At 42.4% G+C, this 21,805-nt stretch overlaps 1 protein-coding gene across 2 annotated transcripts in view; it reads right to left on the bottom strand.

Annotated features, from left to right (window-relative positions):
* Nucleotides 1-21,805, bottom strand: part of fam189a1 (family with sequence similarity 189 member A1) — a 110,021-nt gene that overhangs the window by 5,401 nt on the left and 82,815 nt on the right. For both annotated transcript variants that reach the window (XM_028956578.1, XM_028956577.1), the window contains exons 4-7: nt 17,764-17,895; nt 9,305-9,412; nt 5,491-5,651; nt 3,010-3,145 (exon numbers count right to left, since the gene is read on the bottom strand). In XM_028956578.1, the coding sequence (XP_028812411.1) occupies nt 3,010-3,145; nt 5,491-5,651; nt 9,305-9,412; nt 17,764-17,895 (537 nt within the window). The remainder of the gene's footprint in view (nt 1-3,009; nt 3,146-5,490; nt 5,652-9,304; nt 9,413-17,763; nt 17,896-21,805) is intronic.

The following is a 21,805-nucleotide window of genomic DNA, read 5'->3' on the forward strand; positions in this document are numbered from 1 at the left end:
TGTAATTTGAGATTATGCTCCGCGGGGATGTGCACGGTTCCACGTCGTTAACTCAGCTGCCATCAGAACGAATGGATGCTGGATGCATGCGGCAGCAGGTCATCGCTGATGCAGGGCTTCTGCTTTATGTCAGGCCCGTGCTCCATCCTCAGGTATGTTCTGTTTCTCTCACATTACTGTGTCTAAAATCCTGCCCTCATTCTACCAGCGGCAGAGAGGGTCGCACATCCATGCCACAGCGTGCTGGGGATGGCGGACATTGCCTGAAGGGTTTCATTAGAGGCCGACCTTTCACCTCAAGCTTTCAGTCACACAGCCGCATGGATGAGAGACCCAAACATGTCATTATTCTCCAGAAAAACAGCCCAGGCCCAGTGTCAGGGGCTACTGTGAGATTCATAAAGAAGCTCATGCCTGCGCTCTGCACCTTGCTCAGAAACAGTTAATAAGGAGCAGTTGCATTTGGTCAGTTTTTTGTTAGAAAATGTCCACAAGATGAGACACTTAATGAACAAGAAAAAAAAAAAACAGAACAACCAGTGATCCAAGTGGATTTCTGTTGTATTGTGCTTGCAGTATCATCTCCCATGAGCTCACTGGAGATGCACCATTGAACTCATCCCCTCACAGCAACATGAATATCCACATATTCACAGAAGTAAGGCTGCATTTACACAGCATAAACATACAAAAAAAAACAACACAACGTTTTAGAGAATATTTTTGATGAAGAGAGAAAACAAAAAAATATTTCTGTTTCTGGAGGAATGGTTGTGATTTTATTGGGTTACAGTACAATAAAAATACTAATTTGGCTCATATAGCAGGATCAGCCCAAGTGGTCATATTAAGATCCACATGAATTCTGAATGAATGATCAGACTGAGGTTGCAATGCAAAAAATCTGACCTGTATTGGAAGTAAAAATACGCTTTGCAGTGGTGCTGGCACCGCATTCTGGTTCAAAACCAGATGAGTACTTCTGTTCCTTTACCAACTAATTAATTGCTAGAAAGAAGGTTTAGGATAAAGGTGGACACCACACTGGGGAATATGCCTTAAAAAAATGAAATAGGAATGTCTTTATGTGTGACATAGCCGGAGCATATGCACCTGATTAAGGAGTCCTGAGCAATCTAAGCTGAAGCCAATTAGGTATGTTTGCTCAGGGCCCGATGCGCTCTTAAAACTTCATGTTCTGTGACACCTTAAATGGCTGTAAATAAACAAATGTTGCTTTAAAGCCCCCTGTATGTTCCATCACAAAATTTTACATGAGTTCCCTCAGGGAGCTTTATCCCCAAAAAATCTCTTTTTGCACCATTCGGAGCAGGTGAGAAAATGTTACATCGATTTGACCTTCTCCACACCTCTTTTGTTGGAGGACGCTTTTCAATAGAAACTTGGGCACAGAGCTTAAGGGGATGAGAGTTTTTTTTTTTTTTTTTTTTACCTCCCGAGCAAATTCCTCGAGGCACCAAATAAATCTCCAGACCGTCATTCAGAGCCCAGACACAGTCATCTGCCGAAAACTAGGGGCTGAATGGCCTTTTGTGTGGCTCTTCAAATGGCAAAGGGCTCTTATCTCTTTTCAACGTAACAGCCTCAGGAAAATCAATAGAAAAATCATAAGAGAATGCAAAAAAAAAAAAAACCCTTTAACTACAAAATTTCCAGCCCATGGAGCCCACTGCTGCATAAAATAATTATTTGTGCCACACCTCTTGTATTTATTTTCCCCAAATGAATGAGATGCCCTCAATACCTCTGCTACAGCCATACGGATGAATGAGTGGATTTGAAGAGGAAGAGATTTCTTCATACTCAGGGGGGCTCAGCACGCCATTTAACGCCTTGCTATGTACAAATTGGATGAGGAACCAACTTTGGATTCCTCAGCTTAGTGCCACAACAGCAGTTTCTGCGCTCTTTGTCACCAACCATATCACCATGATGGTGGTAGCAGAGAAGTGGTGATGGGCATAGTGATTCATTATTATGGCATTAAGATGACACTCTTATACAGATCAGTAGTTAGAGGGACGGGGGGACAGATACAACTAATGTTGCCCGGTATCAATGAGAAAGTGTCCAGGCACAAGTACCCAGGAGAACTGCCACATGTATCACCCTGTTAATGTACCACAGGCATTGGCTGGCTGTAATACCAAATGATTTACATCATTTTCATTCTCATCAAACAATCAGTGACACTGATGTTTTGTGGATTAAGGCACTGGGGGAGTGTTTGATATCACACTTTAACTTTCATTTCTATCATTTATCATTCATGTATATACAAGTAAGTCATTTTGAAATATAGTCTGAATTTAGGGAAGACTGCTTGCCACGTCAGATCGAAACAGTTCACTTATCTAATTCCTTCACTGTCAAGGTTGGAACTCAAAAAGAAAGCGCAGCCAAGGGAAAGTGAAGGAGGAGAAGAAGATAACTCTGTCATTATGATCTCATCTCTGAGCGAGTGAGCTGTGGGTTTAGGTGTCCAACACACATTACACACCCACGTGGCTCTGATAATGGACTCGAGCTGAAAATGGAGAGCCTTCCTCTACTGTACAAAGAGACTTTTCGCTCTGTGCAGTGAGTATTTTATCATTCAAAAGCTGATGCAAAAATATTGAATTCAGAGGGAAACACAACATAGTAAACTTCAAAAATGTGTGAAAATGAAGAACATCAGTGTTTTTTTATTGAAACAAAAAAAGTTAATTAAAGCCGTGCAGCATGCTTACATGTTTAATTTCCATTTTGAAAAGATCACTCACAGCTCCATCTAACATTTTAAATCCTCCAAGCGACGCTGACATGGAGTCGAATGCTTGAAACATCTCAACATCATGAAACTGAAATTGAAATGTAATCTCTAATCCCTCCTCGGATCCTCCCAATCCCTCTCAGCCCCTTGCCCACACTTTAGCAGTGATTGAAAACTGTCCAGAGAGTTCCACTCTTAATTGGGGTGTGTGTAGGAATGGGTACGTCACCCACCTGACTGGCAGGGGTCTGTCCAACCACGGATTCATACGGAGGCGGCAGCTCAGAGGGGTAGAGGGTGCCGGGACTGTTGATCGGCACTCCATAGATGGCGCTGAAGGGTGAGTGAGGGAAATCCAGATGCAGTCCTCTGGAAGACACAAAGACAGGCCATGAACGTCTATCAGGGCCAAGGCGGAATACGGAATTAAAGCACCAGAAACAGACAAATTTGAGAAACTATTGTTATTGTCCTGGTTCGAAATACAGGGAGAGATTAAATACAGATCCAGTAAAGAGAGAGCAGGTCCTGAGGAAAAGATGAGCAAAGTGAATGTAATCAAGTTATTTATAGTGACATGGGCTTATGACATTTGCACTATGTGTAGTTATATTGATATATATATTATATTCTTGGAAAAACGTGGCTCACAGAAAACTCTACAGATGTCAAAAGTTTGTTGTTTGTTAAATGCTGCTAATACAGATTTTTGGGTACAGTTTGTTGTGTGGTGTAATTCATCATATGGCGTGACATCATGCCAGTTGGTGTGACATTCAGAATTTCGAAAATAATTAAGGCTGTTTGGTTATTAATCATAAAGTCGTCAATGTAACATATCGGGAATAGTGCCACCAAAGGTTACAAGCAATTAAGTACTTTTAGAATAAGGTAGTATATTGAAAGATTTAAATGTCTGTCTTGGAGTGCAAAATGCAAAAATGCTAAATTTATGAAGAATCAGGGGATTTGGGGATTGAACTGGCAACCTTCCAATTACGGGTCTGTTTCCTTACCCACTATGCCACCACTGCTGTTTCTGGTTCTAAAGACTGACTGGAATAGTCTGTGAAAAACATTTTTGTGATCGAATTAGGAAACAACTCTGGCCCTCAAATAGTCTTTCTGGTTATGCCCATCCGACCCCCGTCCTACAGCACATGCGCTCTTCCTCCAGTCCTCCAACCTTCCAATCAATTAAAACCTTCAGCCCTTTCAGACGAGTTGGCCAGTAACATATTTCTCTGGCCACCAATCTTCAGGCGAGGGTAATGATGTCATGACTCGCTGCTGCCTCTTAGCTCGGTGGAGATGTACAGTAATGGCGTCTTCTGCCCATTTATATTTACAGCCTTACTGACAAGCCAGTGCGGCTCCCGGCCAAACAGCTACATCAGCGAAGATTTTATGGCTGTAAACTGAAGCGACCGTCTCAAGCCGAGGAAATGAGCAGGGCATCCATACCCAGCTCCTATCTGCGGCGCACTAAAACAGAGAAATATCGGAACTCTGCGCCCTGGATTAGTGTGGAGAAGAGATGGCAGTGCATATATCTTCACCGAAAATGTGTTTATTAGCGAGGTGATGTAGTTTGCCTGGAATAATCTCTCTGGATTAGTGGCACAACCCTTCAGAGCTCATTATGGAGAAAATGTTCACTACCACAGCTTTTGTTTTAAACGTAGTGATCAACTTGCTGAAGGCCATGTCTGCAGTGTCTTTACTATGCCTTTGTCCCATTTTGTAAAACATACACATAGTGTATGTTTTAGCTCACCCAGCTGTACCGTACGTGTAATAACTTGCTCGTACTCACTCACTGTTGATAACATTCCAATGCCTTAATAAATGCTGCCCTCAGAAGCTGCTCAAGTACAAAATCTGCTTAAATAACCAGAGGCTCAGTCACAGTGCATAATATCTTCCAGTGAGTGTGACATGATTTTCTGTAAACATGCAGTGCGTGTGATTTGGGGGAATTACTGCTCCATTTCAACGTTTTATCCAACCGGCAACCTTCCAATGTCGGGTCCGCTTCCTTACCTGCTAGGGTAACTGCCCCACTGCCCCACTGCCACATCTTGATAAAGTGTGTACGAATTAAAAAAGCAATAAAACTGGTCAGGTTTACACTAGTACAGTATATAATGCATCAGCAGATATGAGTTTAACTATATCATTCAATTTATAGATTTATATTTATGCAATAGTAGTTACAGGGACAATGGTAGTAAAGTGGGTTTTGAACCTGTTACTTTGTGGATTTCTGGGAAAGAGAAAGCCTCGGGGGCCGTGAAATCTTTTTGACACGTAAAATGAAGATAACACTGCAGATATTATTTTTACTTTTATGCCATGTATAAAAAAACTAGGCTACTGTGTTGCTTGTGAAATGTTGGGACAGCCCTACTTCCACCCCCATTATTTTAAACTTAAAAACAATAATTGTTTATTAATTGCTTTGTAAATTTTCTATTTCATGTTTTTTATGGAATAATAAAGACATTTCTAACTGAGCCTATACTTTTGAATGGAAGTGTATATTATGAGTATATTATGGGGGCGCTTCCTTAACCGCTAGGCCACCACTACCCATATGTACGTGAGGAAAGAACACCACTTAGAATAAGTGGGCTGGTCTTGGTTCCTGAAGGATGAACACAGTGTGTGCATGTGTGTGTGTGTGTGTGTGTGTGCACATGCACAGTGTGTACCTCTGGCCCTCCATCACCGGTGTGCAGGTGTATTCTGGAGGGTAGTAGGGTGGAGGCGGGATGGGTGGGATGAACTCGTCAAAGTCCAAGTTGTGGTGCAGGATGGTGCCATGAGGAGTCATGCAGTCTGCGCTCAGTGCACGAGACCTGTGAGGCATGAACTGGAAAACACACACACAAAAAAAGACAAATCTTTTGATTTGATTCATAGTGCTTTACATTAAAGATATGCCAATGTAAATTACCATGGTAAAAATCAACACATTTGAAAAATGAAAATAGTAAAATAATTAAAGCAATATATTAGAAAAGTAATATAAAATCAAGACGAGTCATAAAACATCAATCAGTACACCCATCGGTCAAATCAGTTTTCCCTACAGTCCCGCTGCAGATAGACGGCGGTGTGATTTATTGATAGACGCCAGTGTGATTTATTGACTGGCTTTACTTAAAGATCTAATCTCCTAATGGCCCCTGCATGTAAAACTCTCTGCAAGGCCGTTATTAGCTGAAAGCACAACACAGTCGCAGTCCCTGTCATTGGGCGTGCGTGTCCAGCTGTCACACGAGCTCATGAAACACGCACAAATGTGTACAGTGGTTGTCTTACGCTGTCTGATCCCCTCTGATGAATGGCTGTTTATCAGAGTCTACCAGCATCTGTCGCACCGAGTGACCTGACAGGCCGCAGGGAGGGAAGCGGAGGGGAGACAGACGGGGACTTTGAAGGGCCCGGCGAAGTCGGAGAGTCACGGCGTCCGACGGGCTTTATGACGCATCGCTTTCATCATCTGCGTTTACTTTGGGGAACTGGTGTTGACTGAGACCAGCGATGTCGGGTTGTGATAACTTGCTGTAACGCATTTGTGAATCCGGTGGGAGAGATTTGCATCGACGCACTGTGCTGCGTTTCGGTGAACAAACATCCAACTTTTAACAAGGTGCAGATCCACAGAGGAGAGAGAGGGACAGAGTGTGTCAGCGAGAGATAGAGAGAGAGATTAGGCATGTTTGGTGAGTTCTGGCTGTTTTCAAGTCGGCATCTTGGACTGCTTGTGGACATTTTTCAGGATCAAAATGCAAACACAAAAAACAGCCCTAAATAATACGTCTCGTGAAATAACGAAAATCTAAACCCAGTCAACGCAAACAGATAACTATGAAACCACTTTCTCCATTTCCATGTTTTGTTGAATTTCAACTCCAACATGATGATTCGCAGATCAACCGGATCTCAGCAAACAAGGAAAGTGGACGTAACCCTCTTATTTCATCCTGTTTTGCCTGTTATTTTACAGTTATTGTAAATATGTTTTGTTCATTGTTCAGTAATATTGCAACATTTTCAAGTAATAAAACAATTGAAATAATTTACACAGAACCTTACATTTTCTGGATACAAGGCCATCAACTGTACTTCACCTTGTGTGTGACATGTGTGATACTGTGAGTGAAAAGGACCCTGTTTCCTCCCTAGGCAGCTTCTCCTTATGTTTGAAGATCTTTTATATATGAAATATTATTTGGCTGCTATAGCCGGGACCAGAGGACCAGTTCTGTTTGACCCCTCCGAACAGCACAGGGCGGGCAGTGGGCCAGGTGTGCCCGTGTAGGCGTGTGCATTCCACTGTGAGTGCAGGGAGACCGGGCCATTGTCTTTCACCCTGATTTGACCCCGGTGGCGAGCCAGGATTAATCTCGGCAGGCTGTGCTTTTAAAACAATGGCGCGTCTTGAATTCCTCTCTGTCCCGTTCATTAGCAGGACGCGCCGCTGAGAAGCTCAGATGGACGGGCGTGGCCTGATTTGGGTTTCGGTGTCAGGTGGGGAACGCAGCGTTAATGCGTCAACATCACTGCGCAAAGTCTGTAACTGTTGATTCAGTTCTGCACGAAACATCTCAGTTATCCTGACCATTCTGCACTGCTGCAGAAGACATAAATCCTTCGGAGCCAACAAAGCGGGCCTAAGGCGAGGCCCAACGTAACGAGACAATATATCGATCACCGTTTCCTCCAGAGCAGGCAAGATATGAGGATGTAATAACCTTCTAATGTAATAATCCTCGGCGGTAATCATGATTACCCAACGTGCCGTGTACTGCAGACAGAAAGGAAGCTGCTGTGTCTCTGTCCTGCAGTCCGTCCGGCTGAAAATGACCCCTCACGCGACTAATCTCGCCGCGGCTTCACAAGTATACACCCACAGAGGCCTTTACAACCTGCACTGGTCTCACGTCTTCACATGATGTTTTCAAATACAAGAGTTAAGGTCTCGTCCGCGCGTATGGACTCCTTCATTTGCTACAATGAGCAGGAAAACTGTCAGCATTCAGGCAAAAAACAGACATGGTTCTAAACTCCCGGTAAGACGATAATGTCGTGTTGTAGATCTCTGGACACTCAGAGACTGTTAAAATCAGCTTTTCCTCCATTCCCGGTTTGTGTGTGTGTTTAGAGGAGGCAGACCGAACACTCTCTCGCTACGGTACTATTGCTTGTGCAAAAATAAAGCACAGCGTGCAGCGATCAAAGTTCAACAAATTCCAAAATTGACCACGGTGTGAGAACAAGGCCGCAGAGTGGTGCGCTACGCAGTGTGAAACTCCTACCCGGAGCGGCGCTGTACTCAGATCAGGTCGCCACATTCACTACCAGCACTTTTTAACGAGAATTTTTATACGCCGCCAGAAAATCGCCAAGCAACATTATTATTCGATTAATAATATTTAGTAATCGATTATGTTCTGTATTGCATCGATGCAATATCATCCACGTCTGCATCACAATGCTCATATATATATATATATATATATATATATGTGTGTGTGTGTGTGTGTGTGTGTGTGTGTGTGTGTGTGTGTGTATGTGTATATATATATATATATATATATATATGTGTGTGTATGTATATATATATATATATACACATACACACACACACATAATCCTTATTTCAACACACCTACAACACACACATGCACACTCATGCTATTACACACGTAACGAGGCAATTTTCACTGCACCTTGGCCTTTCCCTCCATGTCAGCAAGCCACACAGTTCCCAGCAGCGTCCATAAACCCCAGAAAGCACCCCGCTGTACAATACTAACATCGCAAGTTGTGTACCTCACATAAAACCTTCCTCTCTCAACACAATCATAAAAAGGGAAAGATTTCGCCTGTAGGCAGCCTTCACCTTTTACTTTGCTACTACATTAAATACGCTGCAAATAACAGCTCGTCTTTTACTTATCAGGCGGCGTATTAGAATGCGGAACTGTGCGAGCGGCCCGGAGCAGCGGCTGCGATGAGCGCTGAACGTGCCGCCGTGCTGATTTCCCAGGCCAGTGGCTTTAGTTGCTGCCTAAAGAAGCCGCTCCACTCTGGCTGCCCTCTACTCGGCCGGGCGGGAGCAGCGTTTATGTACATTTTACATTTACAGCGTTTACCAGACGCCCTTATCCAGAGCGACTTACAATCAGTAGTCGCACTGGAGACACTCAGGGTTAAGTGTCTTGCTCAGGGACACAATGGTAGTAAGTGGGGTTTGAACCTGGGTCTTCTGGTTCATAGGCGAGTGTGTTACCCACTAAGCTACTACCACCCTGTAGTTTATTCTCCGCAGAGGAATGACGCCTGGCGCTGGAGAAACGATTCGGGCCGGGACCGCGACCAGAGCCACATGATGCTGGTTCGCTGATTAAAAAGAAAACTTATTCGGCCAATGCAGTTTACAGAGAACAGAGAGAATAGAAAGAAGTGGAGAGAAGCGGAACGGAGGAGATGAGAGGAGAAGAGAGGCACATTTACCATCTGCAGCACATCAGTGGACACCATCTGCATGCAGCACATGGCCGTGGCGAGGGCACAGACGATGGTGGAGATAACATTCAGAGCGCAGACGCTGAACAGGAGCTCCTACAGAGAGAGAGAAGGAGAGAAGGAGAGAAGGAGAGAGTAAGCAGGAGAGGAGCAGCTGCTTTCTTCCCATAAAACCCCTGGCCAGAATAAACCGGGCGATGTTCTCATCTGAAAGGAGGGATAGTAGATTACAAACGGCAGATGAAGACGGAGGGCTGACGACGAAAAACGTGGGACAAACAAAGGAGGCCGAGCGTGAAAGGGAGGCTGAGATGAGTGATGTCATCACTCTTCCCAGCGTCAGCACGCCGCTCCCGCCATCCATCACCCGTCTCTGGCTCGGCCGCCTCGCTTGTTTGGGTCATGTGGGACCGCAGCAGCGCTCAGTTCCTGCTGTCTCTGACACTTCCAGTAATAAACGGTCTCTGGCAGAACGGAAACTGCCGGGGATGCCAGTCAGCAGTGGTGATATGAAACAAACCACCCGGAAAACCAGCCCAGATATAACACTTTAAGGGTGTAGCGTTAACCCTCATTGGAAATGTATTTCCTTTTTGTACGTGTGGTGATGTGCATTAATAAAGACAGTGCAGAGGACTTTTACTGTGTGAAAGTGAAGGGAAAGTGAATTGTGAAACACTGCAGCACAGTACATGGTGTTTCATCTGCATTTAACCATCACCCTTAGTGAGCAGCCATGAAAGACACCCGGGGAGCGGTGTGTAGGGACATCAGTGGCACCTCACGAGTCCACTTCCACACCCACAAGGCCACCACTGCCCTACGTGTGAGCAGTGAAATCGTGGAGGTGGGGTCCTTCACTAGCCCGACATAATAATTAGCGTGGCCACCAAGGAAGCTAGTTCAATTACATTCAGGACCTGTTCAGGACCAATCAGCATGCAACAAGAACTGTGGGTCCTTTTCATTAAAAAGTGTTACGGTTACTTGGTGATCACCACCCTCGTAGGGATCCAAGATGGCTGCACCCATAAACAGCAGCTGCTCATTCCCTACAGAATAAAGAAGTCTGTGGTTATGTAGAGTTTATTAGCTCTGTTATAAGGGTTGTACACACATTTCTGTCCAAACTTTTATCTGAAGTCATGTTGCCACTTAAACCCTGATGTGGTGTCCAATTTCATAAGTAACTTGAACAAATGGGATTGTGGGAATTGTATTTTTTGGAAGGGTGATCGTCCCCCATGATGATTTACTCATTAGGATAAACTTGGCTTAATGTCCAGCTAGTGGTGCACTTCAAACATGGAATAATAAGAGAGATAAAATGACAAAGAAGCTGAACGTGACCAAATCACCTGGCCAGCAACACTCAAAGGGCAATTAAACAAGAAAGGGGATCAATATGTCCTCCTGTTCAAAAACCAGGAGCAGAGCTGAGTTTAATGAACTCGCAGAAATTCAGATAAACCCAAACAGAGACGTTTTTAATAGGCCTAGACTGTATTTTCTGAAGGAAGGAAGAGAAAAATGGCTGTCTGCAACAAAGGGAAGAGGTCCCTTGGCTACAGTAAAGTATTTTATCACTGGTTCACTCACTTGGCCATGTTTCAAGGTGATATAATGAGGAGGGGACATGGGGGCTCTCATACATAAAACAGGCCGTGCTCAGGGCAAGTGAAATGACAGAGACAGACATGCAGGAACACATTAGCTTATCAGTGAGAAAATGCAACCGTGTTGTGTTTATCTGCTTCATCTAAAACGACTGTTTCTATGCTATTTTGATAAAGTGGGCTTAAGCCGGGGGGGAGGGAGGCCGTGTTTATGTTCACTAAGATGCACACCGGGCTCAGAAGGGCTTGGACGGATGCTGGACGGATGCTGGGCGGTGAGGGTGTCCAGGCTAGAGCAAAGGGTCAAAAAGGAGGCAGAGCTGTCAGAGCCGCCTGTCAGGCCGGGCCCAGCGCTTCCACATCTGCACAGATACTTATCAAAACCCACAAACACAGAAAAATCTACACTGACAGATACGGCTGAATGATCGAACCGAAATGCGATTTGAATAAATGCGATTTTATAAAGCGCAACGACATTAATGAATTATTTTGCCACACTAGACACTGCTTCATCGGTTAACATCAGTGGGAGAAAGTGTCCCCTAGCTGGGCATGATGGTAGACGCACAACACCCCCCATACCACACTACCCTCCAATCACCTTGTGCTGATGTCAACTGCAATATTTGGCAAATAAATTTTTATTTTTTCTTAAAATTGTTCAGCCCTACTGGCAGAAAGAAACATCCTGGACTTGGTAAAAAGAAAAAAAAGAACTTGTGGCAACTAGTAAAGAAGATTAGTTAAGAAAAAAGACTAACCACTTATCACAAGCAATGTGATTTTTACATTTACATTACATTCCCAACATTAATTTATTGCATATATTCATATATTACTCACTAATATACTAATGCACTCACTAACTCATTCCTACTCACTAATTCACTAACTCACTCACTAACACATTCCTACTCACTAATTCACTCACTAACTCATTCATGCTCACTCGTTCACTCACTCACTAACACATTCCTACTCACTAATTCACTCACTAACTCATTCATGCTCACTCGTTCACTCACTCACTAACTCATTCCTACTCACTAATTCACTAACTCCCTCACAAACTCATTCCTATTCACTAATTCACTAACTCACTCACTAACTCATTCATGCTCACTCATTCACTCACTCACAATTTCATTTCTACTCACTCATTCACTAACTCACTAACTCCTTCATGCTCACTCGTTTACTCACTCACTAACTCATTTCTACTCACTCATTCACTAACTCACTCACTAACTCATTCATACTCACTCGTTCCCTAACTCACTCACTAACTCATTTCTACTCACTAATTCACTAATTCCTACTCACTTGTTCACTAACTCACTCACTCACTCCTTCATGCTCACTCGTTCACTCACTCACAAACTCATTTCTACTCACTCATTCACTAACTCCTTCATGCTCACTCGTTCACTCACTCACTAACTCATTTCTACTCACTCATTCACTAACTCACTCACTAACTCATTCATGCTCACTTGTTCCCTAACTCTCTCGCTAACTCATTTCTACTCACTTGTTCACTAACTCACTCACTCACTAACTCATTCCTACTCACTATTTTACTCAATAACTCACTTACTGACTAACTTGTTCCGACTCACTCATTCACTAACTAACCTATTCACTTACTCACTTCACAAGCATTCACTCAAGACAGTTCCAACTTACTTTTACTTTCTATACAGGCATTCACTCAAACACTCACTCAATCTCTACCCAAGCACTCACTCACTCACTCATTCCCTCACTCTCATTACACAAGCACCCACTCACTTACTCTACAGGAACTCACTCACTCGTTCTTCAAACCTAGTAAACCACATAAAAGAAAGTCTCTTTTTCAGTTTCTATTTTAAAAGTCATTTCATGTTTGGTGAGTCATGTTACCCAATTCACAGGAGATTCTTGTCCTCATTCGGTGCAAATCATTATTCTGTTCTCTTTATGCCCTTGCATCACCTTCAGAGAGAAAAACAACCGGCACCAAAAAAAGAAAGCATCTGCGTGCGAGAGCAGCGTGGCATCTCCGTCTGGGCTAATTGGGGACACGTAATTAATGGCTGCCGCTGAGCTGCACTTACTCAGGGTTTTTTCGGGCATGTTTGAGTGTAGGCCTGTTAGAATAAACATATTTACAGCCTCCTAAAGCAGTCCTATGGGAAACACGGTGCAAGCACTTCCTAGAAAAAAACATGCAAGAATTTCTAAAATAATAACAGAAACCCCACTGAGGCATTAAAAGCAGCACTGAAACAGTTTTTTCCACTTTTTTAGTGTTGGTTTTCATATTTGGAAAGGGACTTCAGATTTTCTCATTCTCTCACCTTATCTGCAGTCAGAATAAAGCCACTACAGCAGAGGAGCCGAGCAAATCTCACCAACAAGAGACTGGACGGCCTTTTAGACGTCAGATAACCGCTGAGGAACCTCCGTGCATGTGAAATCCGTCACTTTTCAGATGTTGGACAATGGAAGTCTGTTGTCTTTTATCTACCCAAAGATCAATAAGCATCATTTTGGTATTTGACACCACCAACTGCAGTAGGTTTAAAATAAATGTCTTCACTCAGACTCACCTTGACAAATGATAACAGACATGATTTATCCAAGATGTCCAGTGCACAAAAACATCTGAATCAGGGGAATGTGGGCAGGATAATTGCCCTGATCTAAACTGATCCAAGCATTTAATTTAATACAAAATAAGGTTTAATACTTTAATTTAATACAAAATAAGGTAAAAAAACGGAGGACGCTTGTTTTGAATACAGGGTAGTAGTAGCCTAGTGGGTAACACACTCGCCTATGAACCGGAAGACCCAGGTTCAAATCCCGCTTACTACCATTGTGATCCTGAGCAAGACACTTAACCCTGAGTGTCTCCAGGGGGGGACTGTCCCTGTAACTACTGATTGTAAGTCGCTCTGGATAAGGGCGTCTGGTAAATGCTGTAAATGTAAATGTAAATGTAAATGAATAATAATTTATCTTAGTTGTTATGACTGGGCAATTAGAAAAGAGCACTAGCCTTAGTCTAAAGAAAATCAAGTGGTTTCATTTGCTTATTTACATTATGAAACTGCAAGTGAAGCCGAGAAATATGCACTTCAGGAATCTACTTCATATTCAGCCAGAAAACACTTGCAGAATAAATACTGAAACAGAACAGTGTGCAGAACTGCTGCACCAAGTCATTTACATTGAGAAGTTCTGAGTTACTACACCTAAGGTGGTTTGGAAGAATTAGGCTAACAATACTTTGGGGAAACCTGGCCCAGGACAGCGATTTTGTCTGAAGCTGGTCTGTTCTCCCAAGAGTGAGATTCCCCCTCACACATGCAGGTTGGGGGACCTGATTATGTTGAACTGGCCCTGGAGCTAGTGTGTGTGTGTGTGTGTGTGTGTGTGTGTGTGTGCTCGGTCTGCAGCAGACTGGTGCCCATTCTTTTGCTTTCTGTTGTTTCTGCCTTGCGCCCGAGGTTGCTAGGATAGACTCCAGGTTCCCCATGACCCAGACCAGTATAGGATTTTTTTGGGAAAAGTGGGAATTAAACACTTTCTTTTAATGACTTCTTTTCTTATTCTGTAGCAGGACCCCAGGTTAAATGTTCACTTTGTCTTGTTCGGTAATTCTCGCACAGCTCGGTGCCGTTGCAAACCAAATTTGCATACCCAGCATGCTTTGCCTACCATTTGCTACAATGTATTAAATTAGTAAGCAGTGATTTTCAGCTTCTAAAACGGCAAAATGCTTCACTTCAGAGGGCAAGATTATTCAAATAATCCCTCCAGTCACAGGTTATTGAAGTGCTAAAGTGGGTCCATGAAGAGTGAAATGATTTGAAGGCCACCTTATGAGACTCTCAGTAATCCTGGCCTGACAGAGGTGTCCGTTTCAGCATCTGCTAGACAGATGTGTGCTCAGACAGGAAGATATTTTACTGATATTTTCACGTCATCATTTGCATACTGACATAGAAAACCTCACAGAGAGGTTGTAACTAAAGTCATAGCTCTGAGGAAACTGCTAATAGTTTACGCATGAACCCATCTTCACCTCCCCGAACAGCTTTGCCTTTAGCCAACTGGAGGTTAGGAAGGAGGTCAAAGCCCCGCCCGCACAGGAACTGGCAGAACCTTCACTCATTACACAAAACTTCGCAATTAACACGAACTAGCAAGTACATACACACACTCACACATACAGCTACTTGACAGTGGCTCTTTGTGTCTCTATTACAATGTCAACTTGTCTAGATGTTCTGTGTATAATGTTTATGTGTAATTAAGCAGTCACTCCAGATAAATGTCCAGAACATAAGGATATTAACTAAATAAGTAAAGACATACAGCTCTGTCAGGAAAATGTTTCACAAAAATGGAACACAGAAGGTTCTTTTTCCAGTGTAGTGTGAATTGAACAATCAAAAAAGGGCATAAAGGAACACAATGAGGCATAAATACTTAAACTCAAAATGTAAAGATTTAACAAAAAAAAACACTCAACTGCACAAGTGGCAGCAAGGCTGCATGGGGGAAATTTGTACAAATAAAAACTGGGAGTTTATTAGGTGTCACGATTGACAGCAGGGCTCCAGCCATGGACTGGTGTGAGGAATTAGGTGTACCTTCTCAGCAGCCCATTTTATATGGACCATGCAACTCGTGGGTATAGTTGTGTTCAGTTCTGGCAATCGCCTCCCCTTTTGTTTCCCCTGTTTTTAGCCCTCATGCCATTTTGTGTTTGATAAATTATTGTTTCACAGCATTATCCAGTTTCTGAACTTCATTTCCCCGTCAACAACAACAACAACAACAACATTTATTTCTTATATAGCCCAAAATCACATACAGTATGTCTCAATGGGCTTTGACAGGCCCTACAGTTGACACCCCCCACACTTGACCCGTCAGCACGCAGATGTGATATTAGGGCTGTAATTGTGCATGTATTGATCAATCAAGCCCTGCCTCATTTTATGTACTGAATACAGCAGTGTTAATACTAATATTATATATATGTTTTTCAGTAAATTGTTTTAGTGAACATATTGAGCAAATATTTGTTTAGAAACATTCAAAATGTGCACCTTAATGAATATATTTAATATTGTTTAATATAGTTTAATACTGAGAAATTCTTGATCTTGATTTTACATTTTAACTGGTGGGATTCAGCAGTATTGACAGAATTTTTTTAAAAGCCTCACTTTGTTTAGAATATGTAATGCCACCCCTAACAGACCAAAAACACACTTTACCAAACTGAACAGTGACTTCAGAAAAAACAAACCAACTGTTACACACCCCTAGTAGTGATATATTAAATAATACTGACACACTATCACACAGTGAATATGCAAAGTGCACACACCCATGTTAATATGCAAGGTTTTTATAATGTAAAAAATTTGACCACAATAAACCATTTGAAAACTTTTCTCTCCTTTACTCTGACTGACATCCAGTACAATTCAGATGGAATAAATTCCAAACATATAAAAAATGACCAATAATCTGGTTGCATAAGTGTATGCACCCTTACACGGAAAGGATGTATGAAGGTGTTGACAGTGGACAGATTAAGTGTGGTAATTGCAGTACAGTAAATCACCCAATTTGTGTAAAAGGCTGATTAGCTGACATGCCACAATATTAATTGAACAAAAGCGACACTCAGCTTGATAAATGCCAGTCAGAATGAGCACTTAGGGCTTCGTGGAGCAGGGATCCATCTCCAGGTGGACACGTGGTGCAACTCATCACTTAATAAAGTTTTATAGCAACCATAAAGACACCGTTTTGATGAGCTATGATACTGGACAAATGGGTGTGATCGCTCCTCTTTAAAGCCCATTTATTATTTTTAAAGCACTTTTTTTAATTTCGTTATTCATGTTTTACAATAAATCAATGACAAAAAATTAATACATTTGTGCATTCAAATCTAATGGAGAGACAAAGCCCCCAAGCACGGGAAGCTTTTAAAATAATATGATCAGTGTGGGTAATGGGAAAGCAGCATACAGAAGTGTGTAGGCAGAGGACGAAGCCGAAATGATGAATGATGTTGCTTCTCCAGTTCCTTATTTCCTGCAGAATTCATGCTGTCTGTGTATCAAAATAACTAATATAGTTATTCCTAGATGTCTTTTAAAAAAACTGTAAAACCAAATTGAACTCTTGTTTTATAACATGATGTGTAAAATAAATGTGGAAGGAACATTATGTATGTGAAGGGCTGTCCATCATGTGTCAATTATTGCAAAAACAAGATTCAAGATTGGTTCATTGTCAGAACAACAGTATACACAGTGTACCGTGTATTGAAATAATGTTTCACACAGACCCCCCTCCATAGTGCAATCATAAAAGAAAAATATATATGTATATACAAACTAAACTATACTAACTAAAACTAAAAATTAAATACTGTACAGGTTATCGCTATAAGGGAAAAGTTGAATTTTTCTGTACAATGAACAGGTAGAACAGGACATAACTGGACAAGTGCTTGTGAGTGGATACGTTGGATATTTCAAACAGGACACACAAGACAAGACAAACATGCAAAAAGGGCAGAGATGTGCAAAATGATTTGGGTTATTGCTTAAAATAAATGTAGGGACAATTCAGATTTCATTTCTTCCCAAATGGACGTGTCGTTTTTCAGGCGTGTACAGAGCGGAAATACCAGTCCCACGTTTTAAACGACTTGTGCAGAAAACTTTGACATCCCCCTCCCCTCCCAAACACACACACACACACACACACACACACACACACACACACACACACACACCAACACACCTTGAGGCGCAGGCGGATGACGTTGCAGTCCCGCAGGGGGTTGAGCTTCAGCGTCTCCCCGAGGTTATTGCAGCTGGAGCTCTGGGGCTGCAGCTCGCAGCAGACGCACACGCCGTCGCTGTCGAACTTTATCTGCCAAGCACAGCGAAGGAGAGGAAGAGAAGGGCTGTTTTTAATGACTTTGTTTAAATCCGAGCGTCAGGGGACGGTGATAAATGAGCAGTCAGCATACAGTATATTAGCGGATGAATAATTCAGGGTGAGTTTTAACGATAATTAAATGCACTCCAGCGTGGCTGCCGGTGCGTGGGGCTTGGTGTTGGAGATGGAGGAGTAAGTGTAGTCTACAGATAGGATGCTTATTAAAGTGCTGTCCCCAGAAAGCACTTCACAATGGCGCTGTGTGGCCGAGGGACAGACGTCCCTCTGATCAGCCAATCAGCAACAATCAAACCCACATCCTTTATATTCTGGTGCTTTCCTGCAAGTCTGATATCAGCGATAACCATGAGGAAATAAAAAAGGTGTGTGTGTGTGTGTGTGTGTGTGTGTGTGTGTGTGAATGAATGAATAACAAAAAAAAAGAGCGAGAGAAAGAGATAGCGAGTCGCTGGGAGTGTTAAACTGAATCAAGGTGGTATTGTTTGACCCAGATTGTACAAAAGCAGGACGTGAACCTTACAAGCAGGGGTTAATTGTGTGGGGGAGAGCAGCCCATTAATATTGCAGTCATGTCGGGCAGCCGGTCTCCGAGGAGGTGTGCTGCTGAGAGGGGGAGGAGTGTTTTGGCACGGGGGGGCGGGGTTAATCTAACACGCTAATCTCCCCCGTCAGATGTGTCTGCAGATCTGCGCCTTCAGCCTGGCATATGCCACCCTGCGCCAGGTGCCCGGTGGGCACTGGCATTTGAATGAAGAAACAAGCCCTTCTGGGGCAACACGTTATTGTGTGTGTGTGTGTGTGTGTGTGTGTGTGTGGGTGCGTGTGTGGAGTGAGAATAGGCTTCCCCCTCTCACAGGAAATCTAAGGGGTTCGAAATTGCATGTCAAAGCCAAGTTCAGCCAAGTCCACACCCCAGAATCCACAAAGCCGGCAGCAAGCAAAACAAGGGAGGCAGAGGGTGAAAAAGCAATCCTCGTCTCTGTAGGATGTGGCCATTTATGGTGTTGTTACGGCCACGTTGCCATGGCAATGGGGGCTTTTATCCCTTCTTTCCTTCTTGTTTCATATTCCACGATGTATGCATGCAACAGGAGACCCGATACAGATAGTGGTGAACAAAATGATAATTGAACAAAAACACTGTCAGAATCAACAAAGAATGACAGCAGACCGAATGAATCTATTTTACACCGGCCTTACACCAGCAAACATGCCCAAGATTAACGCAGGTGCCCGGTGTAAAAACAGTGCCCGGTGTAAGCCAATCTAAGCCTTTCTACATTTGGTCTCAGTGCCATTACAGTATCTAATTGTTTCAAATAATGATCTTTCAGGTCTTGTGCTCTAGAGCTATGTTCTATTTGAACAGTGAAACAATATTCATAATTCGGGATCTGTATGCCACCATAATGGATTTTAAATGAAGCAATTAAGATGTGATTGAAGAGAAGAGGTTAGGCTTTAATTCAAGTGGTTTAAGCAAAACATTGTATAAACCATTTAGAAATTAGGGTTCATTTTCACACATTTGTTGGTCTTTCTGCCTTTAATTTAGTCTCCAAAAGTGAAATTGCCTTGAAAAGCTCTTGGATTGCTGTATGTTCTCACAGTATGTTCTGGCTTGCCGTCCATCTGTCGTCTGAGAAGCACGGTCCTCTTTATTTTGTTGAATGCGAGCAGACAGTTTATCTCGGAAAAACTGCAGAATCTGTCCTGATGCTTCTGTCAGCTGTCATATCATCAGTAGACAGGAATGACCCAGTTCCATTTGCACCCATAGCACTGCCTCCACCATTAGATCATGAGCGGCGTATCGGGGAACAAAAAAAAACAAAAAGCAAAAACCAGAAAGAGCAATTGGGATAGCATAATGTCTCCTTACATTTCCTGTATTACATACATTACTGAGGAATAGTGAGGAAGGACCTGCTGAGCAAGCCCAGGATTTACATTTAAATGTGTGATTTCCTAAAACTAAATGCAAATGAACATGTACATGTAAAAATGTAATTGAAATGTAAAAAAAAAGAAAAAAGATTCCTATTACATATATATATAACATACTATGGCATATATTCATATATATTAATATATAATATATGGGATGAAACTGGAAAATTTCATGTCTGATTACAGACTGCTATGCAATGTTGCTGGTGTGATGATATTAATGACCATATGAAAAAATTTGAATCTGTCAGTTTCTAACACCTCACTGATGCTGTGCACTGCTGGTTATTAAATGTTCTTCTTTCATTCTGACCAGTTATTAATTAGATTAATTAGAGGCTTTGAAATCTTTAATGGAATGGAAAAGAACAAAATCATCCTGTCTGATCCTGTCTTATTGGTGGTTTGAACATTGTGATGGCCCATCATTCATTCATTCATTCATTCAAGTCATCTCATGATTTTAAACTTTGACAATCCCCTGCTCAAATGTTCTTTTTTTTCTCCACCAAATTAAGAATTCAATCATCATCCACTGCAGCTCAGACTGTGGACTTGGCCATTCCTGATCTTTCTTCTTTCTTTCTGATGTTTCCCCCCCTCAGCCTAATGATTGACTGTGTCGCTTGCTTTAAAATGACAAAAAAAAACTTTCAAATGCAAATTTCTTTAGCGCCATACCCTTTACCTGCTTAACTGCTCATGAAATAATGAGGGAGCAACACACGGCTTGTCAGTCAACTCTCCAATTACTGTTGGGCACCAACAGTATGAGAAATGTAAAAGAAATCACTTCAAATCCTATATGGTTCACACAATATGTTGAAAACCCATTGATTTGACCAGGGTAAACTAGTGGGTAAAACACCCGTCTATGAACCAGAAGACCACAAAGTCACAGGTTCAAACCCCACTTACCACAGGGACTTTCACTGTAACTACCGATTGTAAGCTGGTCTCGATAGGGCCGTTTGATAAAATTGCCGCAGCTGTAAATGTTTGAAAAACCTTAATTTATTCATTTATTAAAGCCAACATAACAGGCCAAATTCCTAATTAACTGAATCATAAATACATGCCTGCAATTTCAGTGATATTATACACTCAAATATCAGGGGTCTCAAATCCCCTTCTTCTTCTTTAACTTCAATAGGTTCTTTTGAACATAAAGAGTCCTGAACATGAACGAACACGAACAGTTCTTCTGAACGTGGCTTCTCTTGCCTACTTCTTGCTTCTTTGCATCATTTCTGCTTTTCCTTCCTGCAAAATCTGTACAGAGGGTAATGTACAGCGCCATAACAATCGCAGCAAAAGGTGACTGCTACCAAACTGTTCATTATACAAAAACCACCGGATACAGTTATGTACAGTTATACAGTTAGTGGCCATTTTTTTAAGAATGGATTCAGCGTCCTGGCCAACACTGATGTTCTGAATTTATAACCAAGGTGAGTTCCAGGTTGGATAGTGGATGGGCTCTATAGCTATTGGAGGTCCACTCCCTTCAGTGACATTGTCAATGGAACATTAGTGTTGGTCCTTAATCTGATTGTTAATTTGCATATTAATTGTGATTATAAATCATCCACATGGATAGTGGCGATCATGGTGGCCTAGCGGTTCGAATCCCGATCGCCAAGTTGCCACTGAGCAAAGCACCGTCCCCACACACTGCTCCCCGGGTGCCTGTCATGGCTGCCCACTGCTCACCAAGGGTGATGATTTAAAAGCAGAGGACACATTTCTTTGTGTGCACCGTGTGCTGCGCTTCACTTCCCTTTCACTTTCATATCGCAGTCAACTGTCAAATAAGCCTTTTCAACAGATGGAACCATATGATGCCGAATTGATTTCATTCAGACTTTTTTTGAAACACAGTAAGAAGTAGTAATTCTATGGTGGCTATGATATTTATATTGTCCTGCCG

The sequence above is a fragment of the Denticeps clupeoides genome, chromosome 16 (assembly GCF_900700375.1).
Source record: "Denticeps clupeoides chromosome 16, fDenClu1.1, whole genome shotgun sequence".
In the NCBI taxonomy this organism is placed as follows: Eukaryota; Metazoa; Chordata; class Actinopteri; order Clupeiformes; family Denticipitidae; genus Denticeps; species Denticeps clupeoides.